Here is an 18,043-nt window from a genome sequence, read left to right as displayed (position 1 = left end):
TGATGGATACGAAGGATCTGGAGAGAAAGTTCCACATGATAGGAGGAGATGGAGAAAAGAGTTATGCTAGAAACTCTTCCTTGCAGGTTCATTGAGATTTCACTTTAATTAGTTGCATAACTTTTGATTCTCTAGTTACACATTCTCTTCTTGTTTTAAATCTTGCAGAAGAAAGCATCTGATATGGCAAAGCACATAACACTAGAGACACTGCAACAACTCTACAAAGAGACAAGACCCAAGAGTTTAGGAATAGCAGATTTGGGATGTTCTTCAGGACCAAACACTCTCTCCACCATTAAAGAAATAATCAAAGCTGTCGAAGTTGCTCACAACAACGAGATCTCAAACCAGCCCTTGCCGGAATTGAGCTTCTTCCTTAACGATCTCCCCGGAAATGACTTCAACACCATATTCAAGTCTTTGCCTGACTTTCATACAGAGCTCAAGAGAGATATCAACGATGGAGACTTCCCATCAGTTTTCATTGCAGCCTACCCTGGATCATTCTATGGAAGGATCTTCCCTGAAAAGACCATCCACTTTATCTATTCCTCTTACAGCTTACACTGGCTTTCCAAGGTGAATAGAGTCACAGAGAGGGAGAGAGAGAGATCCCTTTAGTTAGGTAGGTGTACATGTTTAAACATACTGAATTGCTTCTTTTGACTTTGCAGGTTCCTCCAGCTTTGTATGACAAGGAAGGCAAGTCCATAAACAAAGGTTGTGTTAGTATCTGCTCATCGAGTCCTGAAGCTGTTTCCAACGCTTACTACAGTCAATTCAAGGAAGATTTCTCCAGTTTCCTCCGGTGTAGGTCAAAAGAGTTGGTTGCTGCAGGCAGAATGGTGCTCATAACCCTTGGAAGAGAAGGTCCCGCTCATGTAGATAGAGGAAACTCTTTCTTCTGGGAACTTCTCTCAAGATCCATTATGGATCTTGTTGCACAGGTATAGTGATACATCTATTGGTTTTACAAATATGTGGATCTTGATCTTGATTAGAAAGTTCATGTTGTTTTTGTTTCCATTTATAAAATCTTTAGGGAGAAACTGAGGAAGAGAAGCTTGATTCTTACGATATGCACTTTTACGCCCCGAGTGCTGCTGAGGTAGAAGGTGAAGTCAACAAAGAAGGGTCTTTTGAACTAGAGAGTTTAGAGATGTTAGAAGTGGACGATGATAAAGAAAACGTTGATGATACAAGTTATGGCAATGCGGTTGCCAAGACGGTAAGAGCAGTTCAAGAATCAATGCTTGTTCAACACTTTGGGGAAAAGATTCTGGACAAGCTGTTTGATACATATGCTAGAATGGTTGACGAGGAGTTGGCTGAGGAAGACATAAGACCCATCACATTTGTTGTTGTCCTAAGAAGGAAGCTTTGATGAAACATGTATGCAGGGGATATGAAAAGGAAAGCAAAGCCACATCAATCATTGATCATTTACCACTTGATATATGTAGCATGGGCTCCATCTCCATCTATTATAGCTCTTTCTAAAATACATATATATCACTTGCAAGTTGCAATGTCGGTAAGTTCTTCATATTAGCTAACGGGAAAAATGTCATTAAATACATGAACTTTCAAATTTAGGCCAGAAAAACCATAAATTTCGTGGGAGGCCATTTAATACATCAATTTCTGTTGACTAGCCATTTAAAACACAAAATATTTTTGACCAAGCCAAAATAGACATACCGTTAAATGAGATAACTGAGCAACTAACGACCGTTACTTTGCTATTTAACGGCATGTTGTTTTTGGCGTCATCAACGATATTTGATGTTTTAAACGGCTACTCAACAAAACTTGATGTATTAAATGGCCTCTCACAAAGTTCATGGTTTTTTTGGCCTAAATTTGAAAGTTCATGTATTAATCCAAAATTATATAATTTAATATTTTTTTGTACTCAACAAGACGAAAAGATTCTTAATCGAATTATGTGTACAAAAAAAAATAATGCATCTTGATTATTTTTTGTTCACTTTACTCGACAATCTTTGTTTTATACCTCTAAACTGTAAAATCAAGCTTAATTTGACTATTATACTATTTATTGTTATTTGTACAGGTGCAGCAAATATTCTTTGCAATAATATTTTTGGTTATAATTGAAAAAATATTATTTATTTACATCAAATTGAATTGAAGATATTTAAAAACTTGAGAAATTTTCATGAATATGATATTATTTAACAGAAAATGTATAATCTACTATTTATGTAATTAAAAATACATTCATATATCTTCTCTATTATTTGAGAGGTGATTTGTTAAATTAATTTGTTGATGTATTACTCTCTGTGTTTTTCGAAAACATAAAAATGATTAAAAATAATATTTACGTTTGTAAAATACTATGAGAACCCATGTGCTAAATTTTATTTGTCTATTAACAAACAAAAATAATATACATGTGATCAAATTACATTATTACATTTTTATTAAAATATACTCCAGTTCAATAATGTGTTATTGAAGAGTATAGGATAACTTTTTATTTTGGGGGTTTAAATAACTCATTCAATAATTAGTCATTATTAGTTGAATAATAAAAATTAGACTATTCAAGTTAGATAAAATGTAATTAAATACATAAACTTTCAAATTTAGGTAAAAAATCATAAACTTTGTGAGAGGCCATTTAATACATCAAGTTTTGTTGAGTAGCCGTTTAAAACATCAAATATCGTTGATGACGCTAAAAACAACATGCCGTTAAATAGCAAAGTAACGGTCGTTAGTTGCTCAGTTATCTCATTTAACGGTATGTCTATTTTGGCTTGGTCAACAATATTTGGTGTTTTAAATGGCTAGTCAACAAAAATTGATGTATTAAATGGCCTCCCACGAAGTTCATAGTTTTTTTGGCCTAAATTTGAAAGTTCATGTATTTAATGTATTTAATGACATTTTTCCCATATTAAATAGCTAATTCTCGATTCCTAGCTACCAAAAATGTGAAAGATACATTAGTTAGATGAACCGAAATTTTGTTTAGTTCCTACAAATTGACCTCCCGCAGCATTACAGAACCATATCTCTTGTTTTTCTTATACCAAGTTTACTAGCTACTCTCAAATCCTCCAGATACAAATAACTTGAGTAATTAAAGATACCTTTGGATCTAATTCTCTAGAGAAAAGGTCGATATGGGTCAAAAACATTTACCTTTCTTGAGATTCGAAAAACCTAATTAATTCTCTAACCGGAGAAGACGAATACTTTCTTGGAAACTAAAAATGAAGTCACAACAGCGGTTTTGTTTTTTCAAGTTCGACGATCTCCCCCAAATCTGAAGTTTTTTTTTTAGGGTTTTTTTTTTTTATTTTGCAATCTTTTGGAGAAATCGAAGAATGGGGAAGCCTCCCTTAAGCTCCACGTAACCAACGGAGATTAGCTAATTGAGATTTTCTTCCAAACAACAAATACTGTTTGACTTTTGACTTTTCTATCTTTTGACTCGTCTTTAAGACATTGCTTTGATATACTCGTCTCATTTTTCAAATAAAAAAATATGCTTAAAAAAGTATACAATTTTGTTTCGAATATTTATAAACAAAATAATGGATCATTGAAAATATACACAGATCATCCCAAATTCAAAAGATTTGATATTTAAACAAATAAAAGAATTTAAGTTTTCACAAATCTCTCTTTCTTGATACTTTTTGGACAAATGAATCCATTTTATTTGTAGTAGATAACAGGCGCATTGCATTAGCTCTCGCATCCCACATACCACCTTCTTTCAAATATTCAAGATATCTAAAAAACTCAGGTCTCGTCGTCGACTTCTTCTTCTTCCCATAGAAAAGACTAAAGATTGGGTGGCTAAATTTGCTTGTTGGTTTTTACTTTCTTCGATTTCTGACGAGGAAGCTCCTCAAGAATGGTCGGAACACCACCAGCACCAAGCTCTATAGATGGACCGTAGTAATTAAGTAACACTCGTTGATCTTTTTAGCTTTGCTCCGAGTAAACTGAAAGTTGAATATTCATCACTCACTCTCTCATATCCTCCACGACACGGCTTCTTGTCCTCGTGCTCAAGCTTCTTAGCATTTGCATTTTTCTTTATATATATGTTGATCAAGTTCAAATTTGAGTTCTCAAGAAGATGATGTGAATGTGAAGAGATGGTTGTTGTTTGTTGTAATGAGCGAAGAGTTTCGTCAATGTTTTATTATATTTATAGAGAGATGTGATGAGATTTTATGGTTTGTAGCATGTTTAATTTAAGTGGGAATATAATCTGGCCAAATTTTGGCTGCTTGCTGATTTGAAAAGTCGGTCAATTTTAATGTTAGTTTTGTTTTCTGAAAATATTTAAATGAAGTGAAGACAAGGATGGTTTCGACGAGCTTCTCGGACTTGGTCTCATCTAACGCAGTCCTTGACCTTGTGCTTTGCTCATCATTGAGCTACCACGAGACTCTCGGGTTTCTATATTAAATTCTAAATAGAGGACTAATTAAATCAGTAACATGTTTGTATTATTCAAAGTGAATCAAATAAATGATACTTCTGTTTAGAAAATAATATAACTTAGACAATGATTGTTCAAGTGGCCAAGTGGGTCAAATCCGTGATTCTTAATGTTCTGTTTAGAAATAATAGAAGTAGCTAGACAATAAGTGTTCAAAGTGAGTCAAATTAATGATACTTAATATTCTGTTTAGAAAACATAAATAACATTTATATGTGAATAGCATGATTTGTATTTGTATCATACCAAAAAAAGGGTATATTTGTCATCTGGCCATTGTCGAGTAATATATCTGATTTCACTAGTCTGTTTTTTTTTGTTCTTATATATTGATGTAAAGCTAAATCTATTTCGGGTTGGTGGTGTGATACAATTTAAGTTTCAATTCCATATCTGTTCTAGCAAACTATATATTTAACCAATCAATATATTTATCTAGGTTTTGGGATATGTTAGGTTGAGAGATCAGCGAGGATTATCTGAGACTGAGATATTATGAATGAAACACGCCAATAAATATTTCTCTGCTATCATTACCTTTTCTTGTTCCTTTGAATATAATAACATGTGCAAGATAGACACAGTAACTTCCGACAAAAGATAAGAGATTTGCAGAGGAAAAAAACTAAATATTGCTTAGAAATTTTACTATATTACGTACGATCTTCAGAAGATTGTAGCGATCATATATAGCAATTAAAAATGATTACGATGATCAGCACTGATAGCTACAACAGAGTAAAGAAAGTATAAAACATTACATGAAGCAATCACGATGTAGCTAGTTTGACTTTATTGTATCATTTTCTACCCAATGAAAACTTCTCATCTAACAATTAATGCTGAACAAATCCCAAATCGTAATTTCAAGTAAGAAAACCAGAGAGTTTAACATGTTAGATTGATGTGACAGGGCCAAAGTTTAATTGTCCTTTTTATAAAGAACAAAACCCTAACCAAAGACCTTAGTGAGGAGAGATATCTCAAACTTTTCGTTTTGGTATTGTGATGGATAAGAAGGATCTGGAGAGAGAGTTTCACATGGCAGGAGGAGATGGAGAAACAAGTTATGCCCGAAACTCTTCCTTCCAGGTTTCATTGAGATTTCACATATTTTCACTAATTTAGTTGTATAACGTTTTGACTCTCTAATTAATGACACATTTTTCTTCTTGTTTTAAATCTTGCAGAAGAAAGGATCTGATATGGCAAAGCACATAACGCTAGAGACACTGCAACAACTCTACAAAGAGACAAGACCCAAGAGTTTAGCAATAGCTGATTTGGGATGTTCTTCAGGACCAAACACTCTCTCCACCATTAAAGAAATAATCAAAGCTGTCGAAGTTGCTCACAACAACGAGATCTCAAACCAGCCCTTGCCGGAATTGAGCTTCTTCCTTAACGATCTCCCCGGAAATGACTTCAACTCCATATTCAAGTCTTTGCCTGACTTTCATACAGAGCTCAAGAGAGATGTCAAGAATGGAGATTTCCCATCGGTTTTCATTGCAGCCTACCCTGGATCATTCTATGGAAGGCTCTTCCCTGAAAAGACCATCCACTTTATCTATTCCTCTTACAGCTTACACTGGCTTTCCAAGGTGAGTAGAGTCACAGTGAGGGAGAGAGAGATCCCTCTACTAGTTAGGTAGGTGTATATGTTTATACATATATAGTGAGTTTTTTAATTTTGTGTTTGCAGGTTCCTCCAGCTTTATATGACGAGCAAGGCAAGTCCATAAACAAAGGCTGTATTAGTATCTGCTCCTCGAGCCCTGAAGTTGTTTCCAAAGCTTACTACAGTCAATTCAAGGAAGATTTCTCCAGTTTCCTTCAGTGTAGATCAAAAGAGTTGGTTGCTGCAGGCAGAATGGTGTTCATAATACTCGGAAGAGAAGGTCCCGGTTATGTAGATAGAGGAAACTCTTTCTATTGGGAACTTCTCTCAAGATCCATTATGGATCTTGTTGCACAGGTATAGTGATACATCTATTGGTTTTACAAGTATATGTGGATCTTGATTAGATCAAGTTCATGTTGTTGCTGACTTACTGTTCCATTTCTAATTCTGTAGGGAGAAACTGAGGAAGAGAAGCTTGATTCTTACGATTTGCACTTTTACGCACCGAGTGCTGCTGAGATAGAAGATGAAGTGAAGAAAGAAGGGTCTTTTCAATTAGAGAGCTTAGAGATGTTAGAAGTGGACAGCGAGAAAGGGAACGTGGATGATGACAGTTATGGCAATGAGGTTGCCAAGACGATAAGAGCAGTTCAAGAATCAATGCTTGTTCAACACTTTGGGGAAACGATTCTTGACAAGCTGTTTGATACATATGCTAGAATAGTTGACGAGGAGTTGGCTAAGGAAGACATAAGACCCATCACATTTGTTGTTGTCCTAAGAAGGAAGCTCTAATGAAAGATGTATGCCGCAAAACATTTGGATATGAAAAGGAAGCAAAGGAAACATAAATCATTGATCATTAATTACCACTTGATATATGTAGCATGGGCTCCATCTCCATCTTTATAGCTTTTTCTAAAGCACATATCACATGCAATGTTAATAATAAGTTCTTCATATTGTTAACAAAAGAGCAACGCCAAAAAAGTCCAAAATCAATTTAGCTAATTCTCAATTCCTAGCTATCAAATGTGAAAGATACATAGTAGATGGACCTAATTTTGTAGGAAAGCTCTTGCAGCATTACAGAACCAAATCTTGAATTGCTCTGTCTTGGTTCCTTCATACCAAGTTTACTACTTTCAAATCCAGACACAAATAATTTGAGTAAAGACTACTTTGGTGGACTGTAAAGTTGACCAATACTGTTTGACTTTTGACTTTTTTAATTGTTGACTCGTCCTCATAATAAACATATTTATTATACAAAAATATAATTAGTCTTAAAAGTCTACAGTTTTGTTTCCAATTTTTATAAACAAAAATATTAGATCATTGAAAATATACATAGATCATCCCAAATTCAAAAGATTTGATATTTAAATAAATAAAAAGAAATTAAGCTTTCACAAATCTCTCTTTCTTGATACTTTTTATTTTTGACAAATGAATGAATCGATTTATTTGTAATAGATAACAGGTGCATTAGCTCTCGCATCCCACATACCACCTTCTTTCAAATACTCAAGATACCTTGAGAACTCGGGCTTCGTCGTCGTCGACTTCTTCTTCTTTCCGTAGAAAAGACTAAAGATGGGGTGGCTAAATTTGCTTGTTGGTTTGACTTTCTTGGATTTCTGACGAGGAAGCTCCTCAAGAATGGTCGGAACACCACCGGTACCAAGCTTAATAGATGGGGCGTAGTAAGGAACACTCGTCGATCTTCTTAGCTTTGCTCCGAGTAAACTGAAACTTGAATCATCACTCACTCTCTCATATCCTCCACGACGGCTTCTTGTCCTCGTGCTCAAGCTTCTTAGCATTTGCATCTTTTCTTTATGTTGTGATAGTGTAAATTGAGATTTCAAGAAGATGATGTGAAGAGATGGTTGTTGTTTGTTGTAATGAGAGAAGAGTTTCGTTCGATGTGTTTATTATATATAGAGATGTGATGAGATTTTATGGTTGTACCTTGTGTTAATTGAAAGTTGGAATATAATATGGTCAAACTTTGGCTGGTTGCTTAATTTGAAAAGTCCGACAGTTTTAATGTTATTTTAGTTCAGGAAATATTTTTAAAATGAAGTGAAGACAACCAGCGAGGATGGTGTCGACGAGCTTCTAGGACTTTTCAAGTCTCATCTAACGCAATCCTTGACCGTTTGCTCATCATGGAGCTTCCACGAGACTCTCGGGTTATATATTAAATCTACTTAAAGAGGATTAAATAAATCAGTAACATGTTTATATTGTTCAAAGTGGGTCACATATATGATACTCAATGTTGTTCTGTTTAGAAAATAATATAACTAGACAATAATTGTTCAAAGTGGATCAAATAAATGATACTCAATGTTCTGTTTTCTGTTTATAAAATAATAGAACTAGACAATAAGTGTTCAAAGTGGATCAAACTAATGATACTCAGTGTGCTGTCTACAAAACATAATTAACATTTGCATGTGAATAGCATGATCTTATGTATTTAAAAATAGCAACTTTGCGTCTGTGTGTGTGTGACTCTGTGTGAATAGCACTGATTGTAAATATTTTCTTGTCGAAAAAGTGGTATTTGTCAAATCATTTTAGTACAAATCAACCTCAACTATTTGCCCTTTTTCATACACTGCAAATAATAATTTGAATGTGTTAAAATTCAAATTTCCTACCTGAACTATATGAAATGTTGTAAATTTCAACATTTGTATGAATAATTTTAAATCGGAATTTAACAGAACTGAGTTAGACGACATGTGATGTCCACATAGCACTAGAACTAACTATAACGACGTCGTTTTGGTCATTTTGTAGCAACCACAACACACCGAAAATGACCAAAATGACGTAGTTTTAATCAATCTCAGTGCCACATGGATGCCACAAATTATCTGATTTAGTATCGTTAAACTTTGACTTAACACCGCTCGAACATATGTTGAAATTGTCAACATTTCATATAGTTCATGTAGCAAATCTAAAATTTATCACAGTTCAGGTTGTTATTTGCAGAGTATTAAAGTTTAGATACGAAAAAGCGTTTGACAAATAGTTGAGGTTGATTTTGGCCGTTTATCCGGTATTTGTCATCTAACCATTGTACAGATATATATACCTGATTTTAGTATTAGTTTGTTTTCAGATTTGAATTTCTTAAGAAAATATGATGGGATATATTAGGTTGAGATTTATCTGAAATTATTCTGAATGGAACACGCCAAGAAATAATAGTATTTTTTTTTTGTAGAATGCTAACTAACTGAAAGTCTCTGCAATCATTACTTTTTCTTGCACTTAAATTTAACATGTACAAAATAAGACAGTCACTTCAGACAAAAGATAAGTATTGTCAAGTGTATGATAAGAGATCGAATGTTAATAATTTGCAGAAGAAAAAAAACTATATAGTTGCTTAGAAAAAATACTATATTAAAATCTACAGAAAATTGTAGAAATGATTACAATGAATGATCATCTAGGCAAATTGGCAATCATAGGAAAAATTAAATAAACCTTAGGGATATTTACTCTTAAACTACTCTAGAAGCACGACTTTACCAAAAAAAAAAAAGGAAGAAAAAATCAAATCTCAAACCATTTGTCATATACTACTACCAAAGGTCAAATGTCAATATAGCACAAGGCTCTACCTTTCTTCTGAGTTGAATCTGTTCCAAGCTTCCTGGAATTTTATTAGTAAGTTAACACAAATTCAAAGTTTCAGAATGACCAATTTAGAGTGTGTGTGAAATGGTGTTACAGAACATGAATTACCTTAAGAAGATCAAAGACCTTTTCGCAGATATATTTCTGATGAATGTTTGCACCACGTTGCTGTAATTTGTCTGGATGAACACAAAGTGTTGCTTTCCTGTAAGCTCGCTTCACGGCTGCTGAAGTTATGACTTCTGTTAATGGTAAAGGTTGCCAACCGCTCTCGGGACCAAGGATCTGGTTCATATCAAACAAACCAAAACCAAAACAAAAAAACTCAGACTTTGAGAATTAACTCTGTTTGTTCTTTTTCTTTTAGCTATGATCTTCATTTAAGGAAACGTACGTATTGTAATGTTGAGAGTAATGCTCTTATGTTTCCTTCTTTTCCACTTGACCATCTCTTTACTTCCGCATCCAAGGTTTCAGCGACTCTCTGTAAGAAACAGAAACAAACTGTGATTATTACAAACATTTGAAGCTTTTTTTTTTTTTTTTAGTTGAAGAAGAGTTTCGGTTTGGTGGCTGTACAATTCTTTCTGCTTGTTCTCTCTGAGCCACAAGATCACGCATGTTCTTCTCTGCTAAAGCTTTAGCCTGTTACAAGTTCATTAATTAGCATCAATGGTGTGCAACTTTACTACAAGTATAGGAAAATAGAAGCATTAATTACCACACGATCAGCTGTTCTTCGATGCCTTTCTAACCTTGATGTATACCTCTGAGGCGATTCACCATCAGTACCTTAAGAGACAAAAAGAGAACAAAATGTGTTAAGCTAATGGGGGTGGGAAAGTAAAAGAACTAGAGAGCTTTCAGAGTATATTGTACCAGGAGAATTTTGATATCTTGAAGCACCAAAAGAGACTGAATTTTGAAATTGCTTATCAGAAACTGATCTCTCCATTCGTTCACCAAAGAAACCTGAACTCTGAAGTTGCTTATCAGAAACGGATCTTTCCATTCGCTCCCTCGCCTCAAAAGCAGCCTTTTCAGCTGCACGTTCACGAGCTTCAGCGGTTGCTCTCTCCACTGCCGCACGTTCTGCTCTAAGTCTTGCCTCTATTGATGACTTATCAGGCAAAGACTTCTCTCTAGCCTCAGCGCATGCTTTCTCCAATCTTTCACGTGCATCAGCCAAGGCTCTCTGGTCAAAAGCCATTCGATCCTTCTCCCTCTCTCTTTCCCTCTCCCTTTCTTCTTCTATCTTTCTTAGGCGCTCCATCTCAAAGTCTCTTTCTCGCTTCAGCCTCTCTACTTCTTTCTCACGTTGCACAGATACTCGAAAAGGCAATGGTTTTTCTAGTTTTGCATCTTGATTTAAACTTGCTTGGGTCTCATAGATACTTCCTCTTTCCTGCTGCTGGGGGAATTTATTTTCATGGTTTCTGAAACCAGAGGATGTTTTGGGAGCGCATTTACTGTCCTCTGGATTCCTTTGATCACTACCAGCACCTACTGCTTTTCTGGCATTTTCTTCTTCACCTATAACGTCTTCTGATCTTTCTTCAACTTCAGTTTTCAACCCGTTGTCTCGTTTGAGAACTGATGCCTCTTCAGAGGTGTCAGAGTTTTTACTCTTCTGTTTATGCTTTCCTCCTCTAATATTCTCAGAGTAGGATCTCTCACCTGATTCTCCATTTTGTTGTTTATATCCTCCATTTTCACTCAACTGTGGTGCCTCTTCATGCCTCTCAAACAACCTGGATCCAACATCTAGCTCACTGGTTCCTTCCTTTTGGCTGGCGTCTTTGAGGTTCTTCTCAAAAACCTTCCAAGGACAGGTTTCTTCGGACATAGATTCTCTCTGGCTTGGTCCTTCTTCTTCTTCTTCCTTTTGGTTGGTCACTGATTCGTCATTGTCTATACTCTCATCCTCTTCTAGACTGTCGCTAAGACTTTCATTAGATGATTGCTCTCCATGAACCTCTGTGGTGGTTTCACAGGTTTTCTCCATTTCACAAGCATCTCTTTCTTTCTCGTCACTTTCTTCTCCTGAATATTCATGTTGTTTTCTTTCATTTTCCTGATGCTCTTGGTTTTCTCTATGTGTTCTTTCTCTTTCTTCTTTTTCTTCGGCTTCTTGCAGCTTCATCCTCCTCTCTTCTTGTTCAAGATCCTCTTTCAGTCTTCTCTCAATCTCTGCCCTCTCAAAAGCTTCTATCAGCCTTTTTTCTTTCTCTTCTAGCTCCATAGCTTCTTTCAGCCTCTTCTCATTCTCTTCTTTTTCACGTGCCTCTTTCACACTCTTTTCCTTCTCCTTTTGCTCAAGGGCTTGTTTTAACCTCCTTTCCTTCTCTGCCTGCTCAAGAGCCTCTTTAGCCCTCCTCTCATTTTCTTCTCTCGCTTGAAACTCTTTAATCTGCCTTTCCTTCTTTTCTTGTTCAAGAGTTTCTTTCAGCCTTCGCTCCGCCTTCTCAAGAGCCTCTTTTATTCTTCGCTCGTTTTCTTCCTTTTCACGTGCTTCTTTTATCCTTCGTTCCTTCTCTTGTTCAAATGCAACTTTCATTTTCTTTTCATTCTCAGCCTTCTCATGGGCCTCTCTCATTCTACGGTTCTCTTCTTCCCTTTCAGAAGCTTCTTTTAGCCGCAATTCTAACTCTTGTTGTTCTTTCAGTTTCCTTTCTTGTTCTGCCTTTTCACGGGCCTCTGCCACTCTCCGTTCGTTCTCTTCTTTCTCACGAGCCACCTTAATCTTTTTTTCCTTTTCTTCTTGCTCCAATGCTGCCTTAAGTCTTTTCTCATGTTCTGCCTTCTCAAAAGCTTCTCTTTCTCTTCTCTCATTTTCTTCCTTTACACGGGCCTCTTTGATCCTAGTTTCCTCCTCCACCCGCTTCAAGGCCTCATTCAGTTTTGTCTCACTTTCACCACGAATTCCCAATTTTTTATCATTTCCATTCAATTCCAAGGAGACCTCTAGCATGCTTTCATTACCAAGAGCCTCCCTGAGCTTCCTAGCATTTTGTTCCCACTCAAACGCCTGGTTCTTCTCAGCTGCTTTCTGATGTGGTTTTCTATCCAATTGTTGATTTTGTATGCGTTTTGTTTTCTCTACACGGTGCAACTCCTTCTTTTGTTTAGCAGGCTTTTCAGTAAAGACCTTGTTCTCTTCTGGTCTGAGCAGATTCCTGTGTTTCACTATCCCATCATGATCAGGCAAATTGTTGCCCATCTCAAATTGCAGCTCCACATGTCCCGATTTCTCATTCTTTGGCTCTTCAGGAGCCTTTTCTGCAAGCTTGTTCTCGTGTCTCTTATGCCTAGATGGTACCTTTCTCGTTCCAGGGTGTTTTGGCAATTTCCCCGCTTCATGATCCTCCCTATCTCCTTTTGCTCTCCTCCGCTGTTTCTCCCAGTCAACATTAGCTCCCCATGTCAGCTCCTGATCGAAAAACTCTGCATTAACGGGAATACAAACATCTTTCCCACCACTGTTCTCATCAGCATTTCTTGGTAGCTCAGTTCTCACCAATTCAACAAACTGATTAGCTTCTTTCCATTCATCAGAGTCTCCAGACCCTTGAGAAGATAGTGACTTACTTCCATGCTTATTATCCCTCAAACCAGCTGTATGGCTCGGTTTCCCTACATCAGTCATTCTACTCTTCGTGGTGGTCCTTACCCCATCCCTCTTCCTTTCAAACAGCTCTTTAGAGTTTTTCAACTTTGCCTCAGCTTTAACCATAGCTTCTCTCACAGCAGCGGAACTTGCATCAACCTCAACATCAAAAAACGGAGGAGAACTACTACTACCCCCAGATCCTTCTGATCCGGTGGTTCTAGAATTAGACGCCGAACTTCTAAAACCGCTCTTTAATACAGGAGGTGGCCTCGAAGGAGGTGGTATCCCAGTAGGATGAGTCTTTAAACCAATCTCAGAAACAGTAACAAAAGGTTCACAATTATTGTAATACTTGTCTTCAAAGACAAATCTACTTGTTGTACCTCTGCTGCCAACAACAGAAGAGGGCCCAGTCTCCTTAGTTGTTCCACCAGCACAAATCATTTCATCAACTGCAGCTACACGTATGACACCACCACTTGACATATTTGTATCCACGCCGCTGCTGCTTAACTGATGACTAGCTTTGTTATAAGAAATGTTGAACTCAGTGCTTCCATCAATGGAATCATAAGAATCTCTACCATTAGAGAAACAAGGACTTTTGCCAGAATGCTCTGTACCTCCTGAGCATGACTCTACTTCTTCAGGAGTCCTGTACCCAAAAAAAAAAATTACTTTTTTCTATAAATTGAACCAAGGGTAAAGAAAAAGTAAGGATTTTTAAAATAAGTACCAAGCATCGTCGGAGGAATCACAAAGACCAACCACCGTAGTAGACCTCTGTTGGAAAAAAAGGTCTTCATAGGAAGGAGCTAAATCGAGATCGTTAAAACCACCGAAGACTTCACGGTAATCAAAACCTTGAGTACGAACATCGAAGTAGACATCTCTACCATCAACAAGGGGAAGATCGAGTACGGGAATGGAAGAAACGGCGGCGCGTGAGGAGCCGGAGAAAATTTCGCAGTAGTCTTCAAGACGAGGAGATAAAGTAGGAGCACCGAACCTAGGTGGACCACCGAAAACGTCGTCGTATGTAGTAGAGGTGGTGGTGTTCCCGGAGGAGTTGTTGGTGTAGGTAAAACCTCCGCCGGGGGTGAGGCCATTGTAAGGTTTCTTCTTAGGGAGTGAAGAAGAAGAAGAAGAAGAAGACTTGTTTGGATTACGAGGATGAGTGAGATTTTCCATTAGAATCAAGCCAAAGAAAAAAAACGATTCTTGGGTTTATGTAAATATTTCTCCTTTTCTTCTTCTTCAACCTCTCTCTCTCTCTCTCTTTCTCTTTCTCAGGCTCTCTCTCTCTCTCTCTCCGTCTGAAACAGCAGTAGAAGTCAAGAAGACGGAACAAAAAAAAAAAAAAAANAGAGAAAAAAAAAATGTCTCAAAAAGAAACTCCAAAATGACGAAAAAGGACCTCTTCACTCTTTCTTCACCTTTAATTTGAAAAATCTAATTCGAATTTACTTTTACAAAATTAAAAAGCTATAGTAGTACTATAAAATATTCCCATCTCTACATCGTACCAAAAAAAAAAAAAAAAATTAACAAAGAAATAGGAACTGTTTAAAGAACTAAAATTAAACTTAGCAAAATTATAATCAAAAAACAATAGTTAGTATATGATAATAAAGAAATTAATTAATAAACGTTAGGATTATTCTCTTTAATTAGACTTGTTGCCTCCATGACTCGTCTCGATGGAATAAATTAATCCAAGAAAAAAAGAATTCTGAAAAAAAACAGTCGTGCTGCTGCAATCGTAACGGCCGGCGCGGCGGCAGCTAAATTAATAAACTAGTAATAATTTCATTGCTCTTTGTATTTGTTTAATACTAACTATTAGTACTAATTTACTAATGAATTAAATGAGTTAATGGAGTATATAATTAAAATGATGAAACCGATAATAGAACGACAGGGGTAGCCGGTAAGCCGGTGAAGACGCGCGAAACGAAAAGGAAAGGGTAAAACTGGAAATAGATAAAACTCGGTTGTTGTCACTTCTTCTTCTTCACCCCCGGTGGGTCCCGACCCTCTTGCACTATCTTCATTTTTTTTTCCCATATGAAATATTGTGTTATTTTATAGTAATAAAGTACTCTAACGTTAGAAAATAGAATGCAAAATTTTATAAAAATTAAATTCACAGATCGCAGAAAATCAGCTAGTTTTAATATATTATTACCATTATACTAATAAAACTACAAAACTTGGATTATTCGGACTGGTGGTCTAGTCATCTAGAATTTTTAAATAGTATAGATATAACAACAGTGTCGTTTTATGTAAAGGCTATTTATAATAATAAAACAGAAAGAATAATAAAAAGAGTTATACAGTTAATGAAGAAGAAAGTAAAATTTGGGTTCCCAAGAGGGAAACAAATGTAGTGTTGAAAGTTGTAAGAGATGGATATAAATGTTACTGTATTATTTAAACAAAAAAAAACGGTAGGAGTAGCCTCTCTCTTTCCAATGAACTTATAACAAGTGTAACGCACTTTGATTTTTTTGTATTCTTTCCCATTTCTTAACTTTTTCTTGCAACAATTTTTTAGTTTCAATCCTTTTTTTTTTTTTTTGTGGGTTCAAACTATGGTATCAGCATTATCATATGTAAATGTGTAATGCATACAATGAGATCCATAAGTAACTGAGTATATATATTTGGTAGTATAGTTATGGATGTTATAAATCACCGATGGTGTTGTTTTACTACTCACTCCACTAGATTTATGTGTAGTAAACTTATAATTTATAAATTTCGCTAAAGGCCAAAAGTATAGTACTTATATCGTCGCCAATATTTACGAATTTATTTTGATTATCGAAATACATTCTCTTTTTCCATCCATGATCGAAAGAGAGCTTATATAGTTATACATATTTTAAGCTAGATCCTAGTAAACAAAGAACAAGTGAGAATCATTGGCATTTTGTAACATTGTTCTGACAATTGCAATAATACTCTAGTCTGAATAAATGACTCTTGGTGCTGTAGTTTTCCTAAGATTTGAGCATATAAATATTAATCTAAATTTGGCACCATTTGAACAAATCATAACAATTAATTTTTTTAAAAGGGAGTAATGTCACGAATAAGACAGCCTAACCGTCCCTCCAGATCATATATAGACTACAAAGAGTATCCTCTTCTTTTTTTCTTTTCTTCTCAAGACCATATATATACAATAGTCTATTGCAATTTGCAAGTCGAAATTTATAATTTCATTACACTACAACTCTAATAATCGTACGACACAATTATGGCGCATGTATATACTAGCTAGTATATATATTCCTTATTACATTATCACCTTAATAAAATAGTTTTGGTGCCCACAATCGATAACGAGATTTTTCGTGGCATGCATGATTTGATCAATTTAATTGGTTGACAACTCATATGATAATTACTCTACGTTACCCTCTTAATTGAGTCGAAATTGAAGTTTATGATAAGATAACTAGATCTTTTTTTTTTCATAGATGGGTGGTTGGCTTCCTATATTAAGTTGTAGCATCAGTCAGTTATTGATTATGATAGTGAAAATTACCTGCACTACTACTGTTACGACAAAATTATTCATTATGATGATACGAACGAATGCAAGCGTTAGTTATTAATAGTACTTAATAACAACACCAACCTTTTTTTACAAGTAAAAACAATATTCAATGAGCTTTGCAATTTAAGGTATCTTTCATTTTAGTATGACTCCGTATCAGTTATGACCATCTAAATTTAATCCGACTTTAGTGTAGTATACTTACTAGTAGTATATATATTTTCATTTCAGATTTATCCAGATTTCAAATACTATCTATTTTACATGTTTGGGTGTACGCATGCTTGCTTATAGTGCGTGCCTTGTAAAGCATGCATCAAATAAATAAATCCTAGGCGATAAAAATAAGTAAAAGACGAATATACACGTTGATTGATACGCTATATATATATACACTCTGTTATTCTATCCTATAGTTTAAAAAATAAAATCTCTAATGAAACCATGATTTTATATTATGCTCCGAAGAACATAATGATGGCGTTGATAACCATGCTTGCCCTACTTACAAGATTCACTTATTCGTTCCATGATCAGTATCTAAGTTTAAAGTATACTGTATAAACCAATTCGCAGTTAATAGCAACAACAGGTTTCAACATTTTTTTTCATTTTTTCTTTTTGGATATTATTCCAAATAGACGTCTAGTTCAATAGAAATTATAGAATAACATCAATCTTGACCAATAAGCTAAGATTTGAATACCAATCTGTCGAGAATAATAGTACTAAATTTGTGTTAATAACTTAAGATACACGCCTATATATATATCTGTCTCTGATCCTGTTGGACATTACTAAAATTATAATATGTTTTTTAAATATATGCGTTTATATAAAGACCAAATACTAGGTTTATATAAAAACCCCATCTTTAGTTTCATCTTTTCGGTTTTTTAATTAGATTATATTTTGCGATCCATCGTTTTTCATTTTTAACTCGATTGGATTCCTTTGTTTTTTGTCCACAGTGCAGCCTACAGTTTAGATCAATCTGGATGTTAATTAGGACCACTTTTCTCTTTTTGCGTAATCTTTTCAATTTAATATATACACAAATACATATAGGTACAT

The 18,043-nt window shown here is 35.3% G+C and overlaps 4 protein-coding genes and 1 pseudogene across 6 annotated transcripts in view; 2 read left to right on the top strand and 3 right to left on the bottom strand.

Moving 5' to 3' along the window:
• LOC104729533 (salicylate carboxymethyltransferase-like) overlaps window positions 1–1,596 on the top strand; it is a 5,371-nt gene extending 3,775 nt beyond the window's left edge. The window contains exons 2-5 of one of the 3 annotated variants that reach the window (XM_010448484.2): window positions 49–86; window positions 169–582; window positions 678–950; window positions 1,046–1,596. In XM_010448484.2, the coding sequence (XP_010446786.1) occupies window positions 49–86; window positions 169–582; window positions 678–950; window positions 1,046–1,387 (1,067 nt within the window). In that variant the 3' untranslated portion in view covers window positions 1,388–1,596. Of the gene's footprint in view, window positions 1–2; window positions 87–168; window positions 583–677; window positions 951–1,045 lie in introns of those variants that run through there. The other 2 variants (XM_019233371.1, XM_010448485.2) reach the window with 2 other exon arrangements.
• LOC104729534 lies at window positions 3,611–4,230 on the bottom strand (annotated as a pseudogene).
• Window positions 5,260–7,086, top strand: LOC104729536 (salicylate carboxymethyltransferase-like). Its single transcript, XM_010448486.2, has 4 exons — window positions 5,260–5,590; window positions 5,689–6,102; window positions 6,204–6,476; window positions 6,576–7,086. The coding sequence occupies exons 1-4, from the start codon at window positions 5,507–5,509 to the stop codon at window positions 6,915–6,917; spliced, it is 1,113 nt and encodes a 370-aa protein (XP_010446788.1). The 5' UTR covers window positions 5,260–5,506; the 3' UTR covers window positions 6,918–7,086.
• LOC104729532 lies at window positions 7,403–8,076 on the bottom strand. The gene has a single exon (XM_010448483.2). The coding sequence runs from the start codon at window positions 7,952–7,954 to the stop codon at window positions 7,586–7,588; it is 369 nt and encodes a 122-aa protein (XP_010446785.1). The 5' UTR covers window positions 7,955–8,076; the 3' UTR covers window positions 7,403–7,585.
• LOC104729531 (trichohyalin-like) lies at window positions 9,498–14,729 on the bottom strand. The gene is made up of 7 exons (XM_010448482.2): window positions 14,135–14,729; window positions 10,668–14,053; window positions 10,510–10,580; window positions 10,368–10,433; window positions 10,183–10,272; window positions 9,897–10,073; window positions 9,498–9,804 (listed from the first exon to the last, which is right to left on the bottom strand). Exons 1-7 carry the CDS (start codon window positions 14,587–14,589, stop codon window positions 9,769–9,771), a joined length of 4,281 nt encoding a protein of 1,426 aa, XP_010446784.1. The 5' UTR covers window positions 14,590–14,729; the 3' UTR covers window positions 9,498–9,768.

This window comes from Camelina sativa, chromosome 12 (genome assembly GCF_000633955.1).
Source record: "Camelina sativa cultivar DH55 chromosome 12, Cs, whole genome shotgun sequence".
Classification (NCBI taxonomy): Eukaryota; Viridiplantae; Streptophyta; class Magnoliopsida; order Brassicales; family Brassicaceae; genus Camelina; species Camelina sativa.
This window is presented reverse-complemented; position numbering and strand designations above follow the sequence as displayed.

Bases quoted from the DNA above. Each gene is read 5' to 3' on its own strand.
- LOC104729536 (XM_010448486.2), top strand. From the start codon at position 5,507: ATGGATAAGAAGGATCTGGAGAGAGAGTTTCACATGGCAGGAGGAGAT. The intron at 5,591-5,688 runs GTTTCATTGAGA...TAAATCTTGCAG, and splicing joins CCCGAAACTCTTCCTTCCAG to AAGAAAGGATCTGATATGGC. The intron at 6,477-6,575 runs GTATAGTGATAC...CTAATTCTGTAG, and splicing joins TTATGGATCTTGTTGCACAG to GGAGAAACTGAGGAAGAGAA.
- LOC104729532 (XM_010448483.2), bottom strand. From the start codon at position 7,954: ATGCAAATGCTAAGAAGCTTGAGCACGAGGACAAGAAGCCGTCGTGGA.
- LOC104729531 (XM_010448482.2), bottom strand. From the start codon at position 14,589: ATGGAAAATCTCACTCATCCTCGTAATCCAAACAAGTCTTCTTCTTCT. The intron at 14,054-14,134 runs GTACTTATTTTA...TTTTGGGTACAG, and splicing joins GATTCCTCCGACGATGCTTG to GACTCCTGAAGAAGTAGAGT. The intron at 10,581-10,667 runs GTACAATATACT...TTGTCTCTTAAG, and splicing joins AAGATATCAAAATTCTCCTG to GTACTGATGGTGAATCGCCT.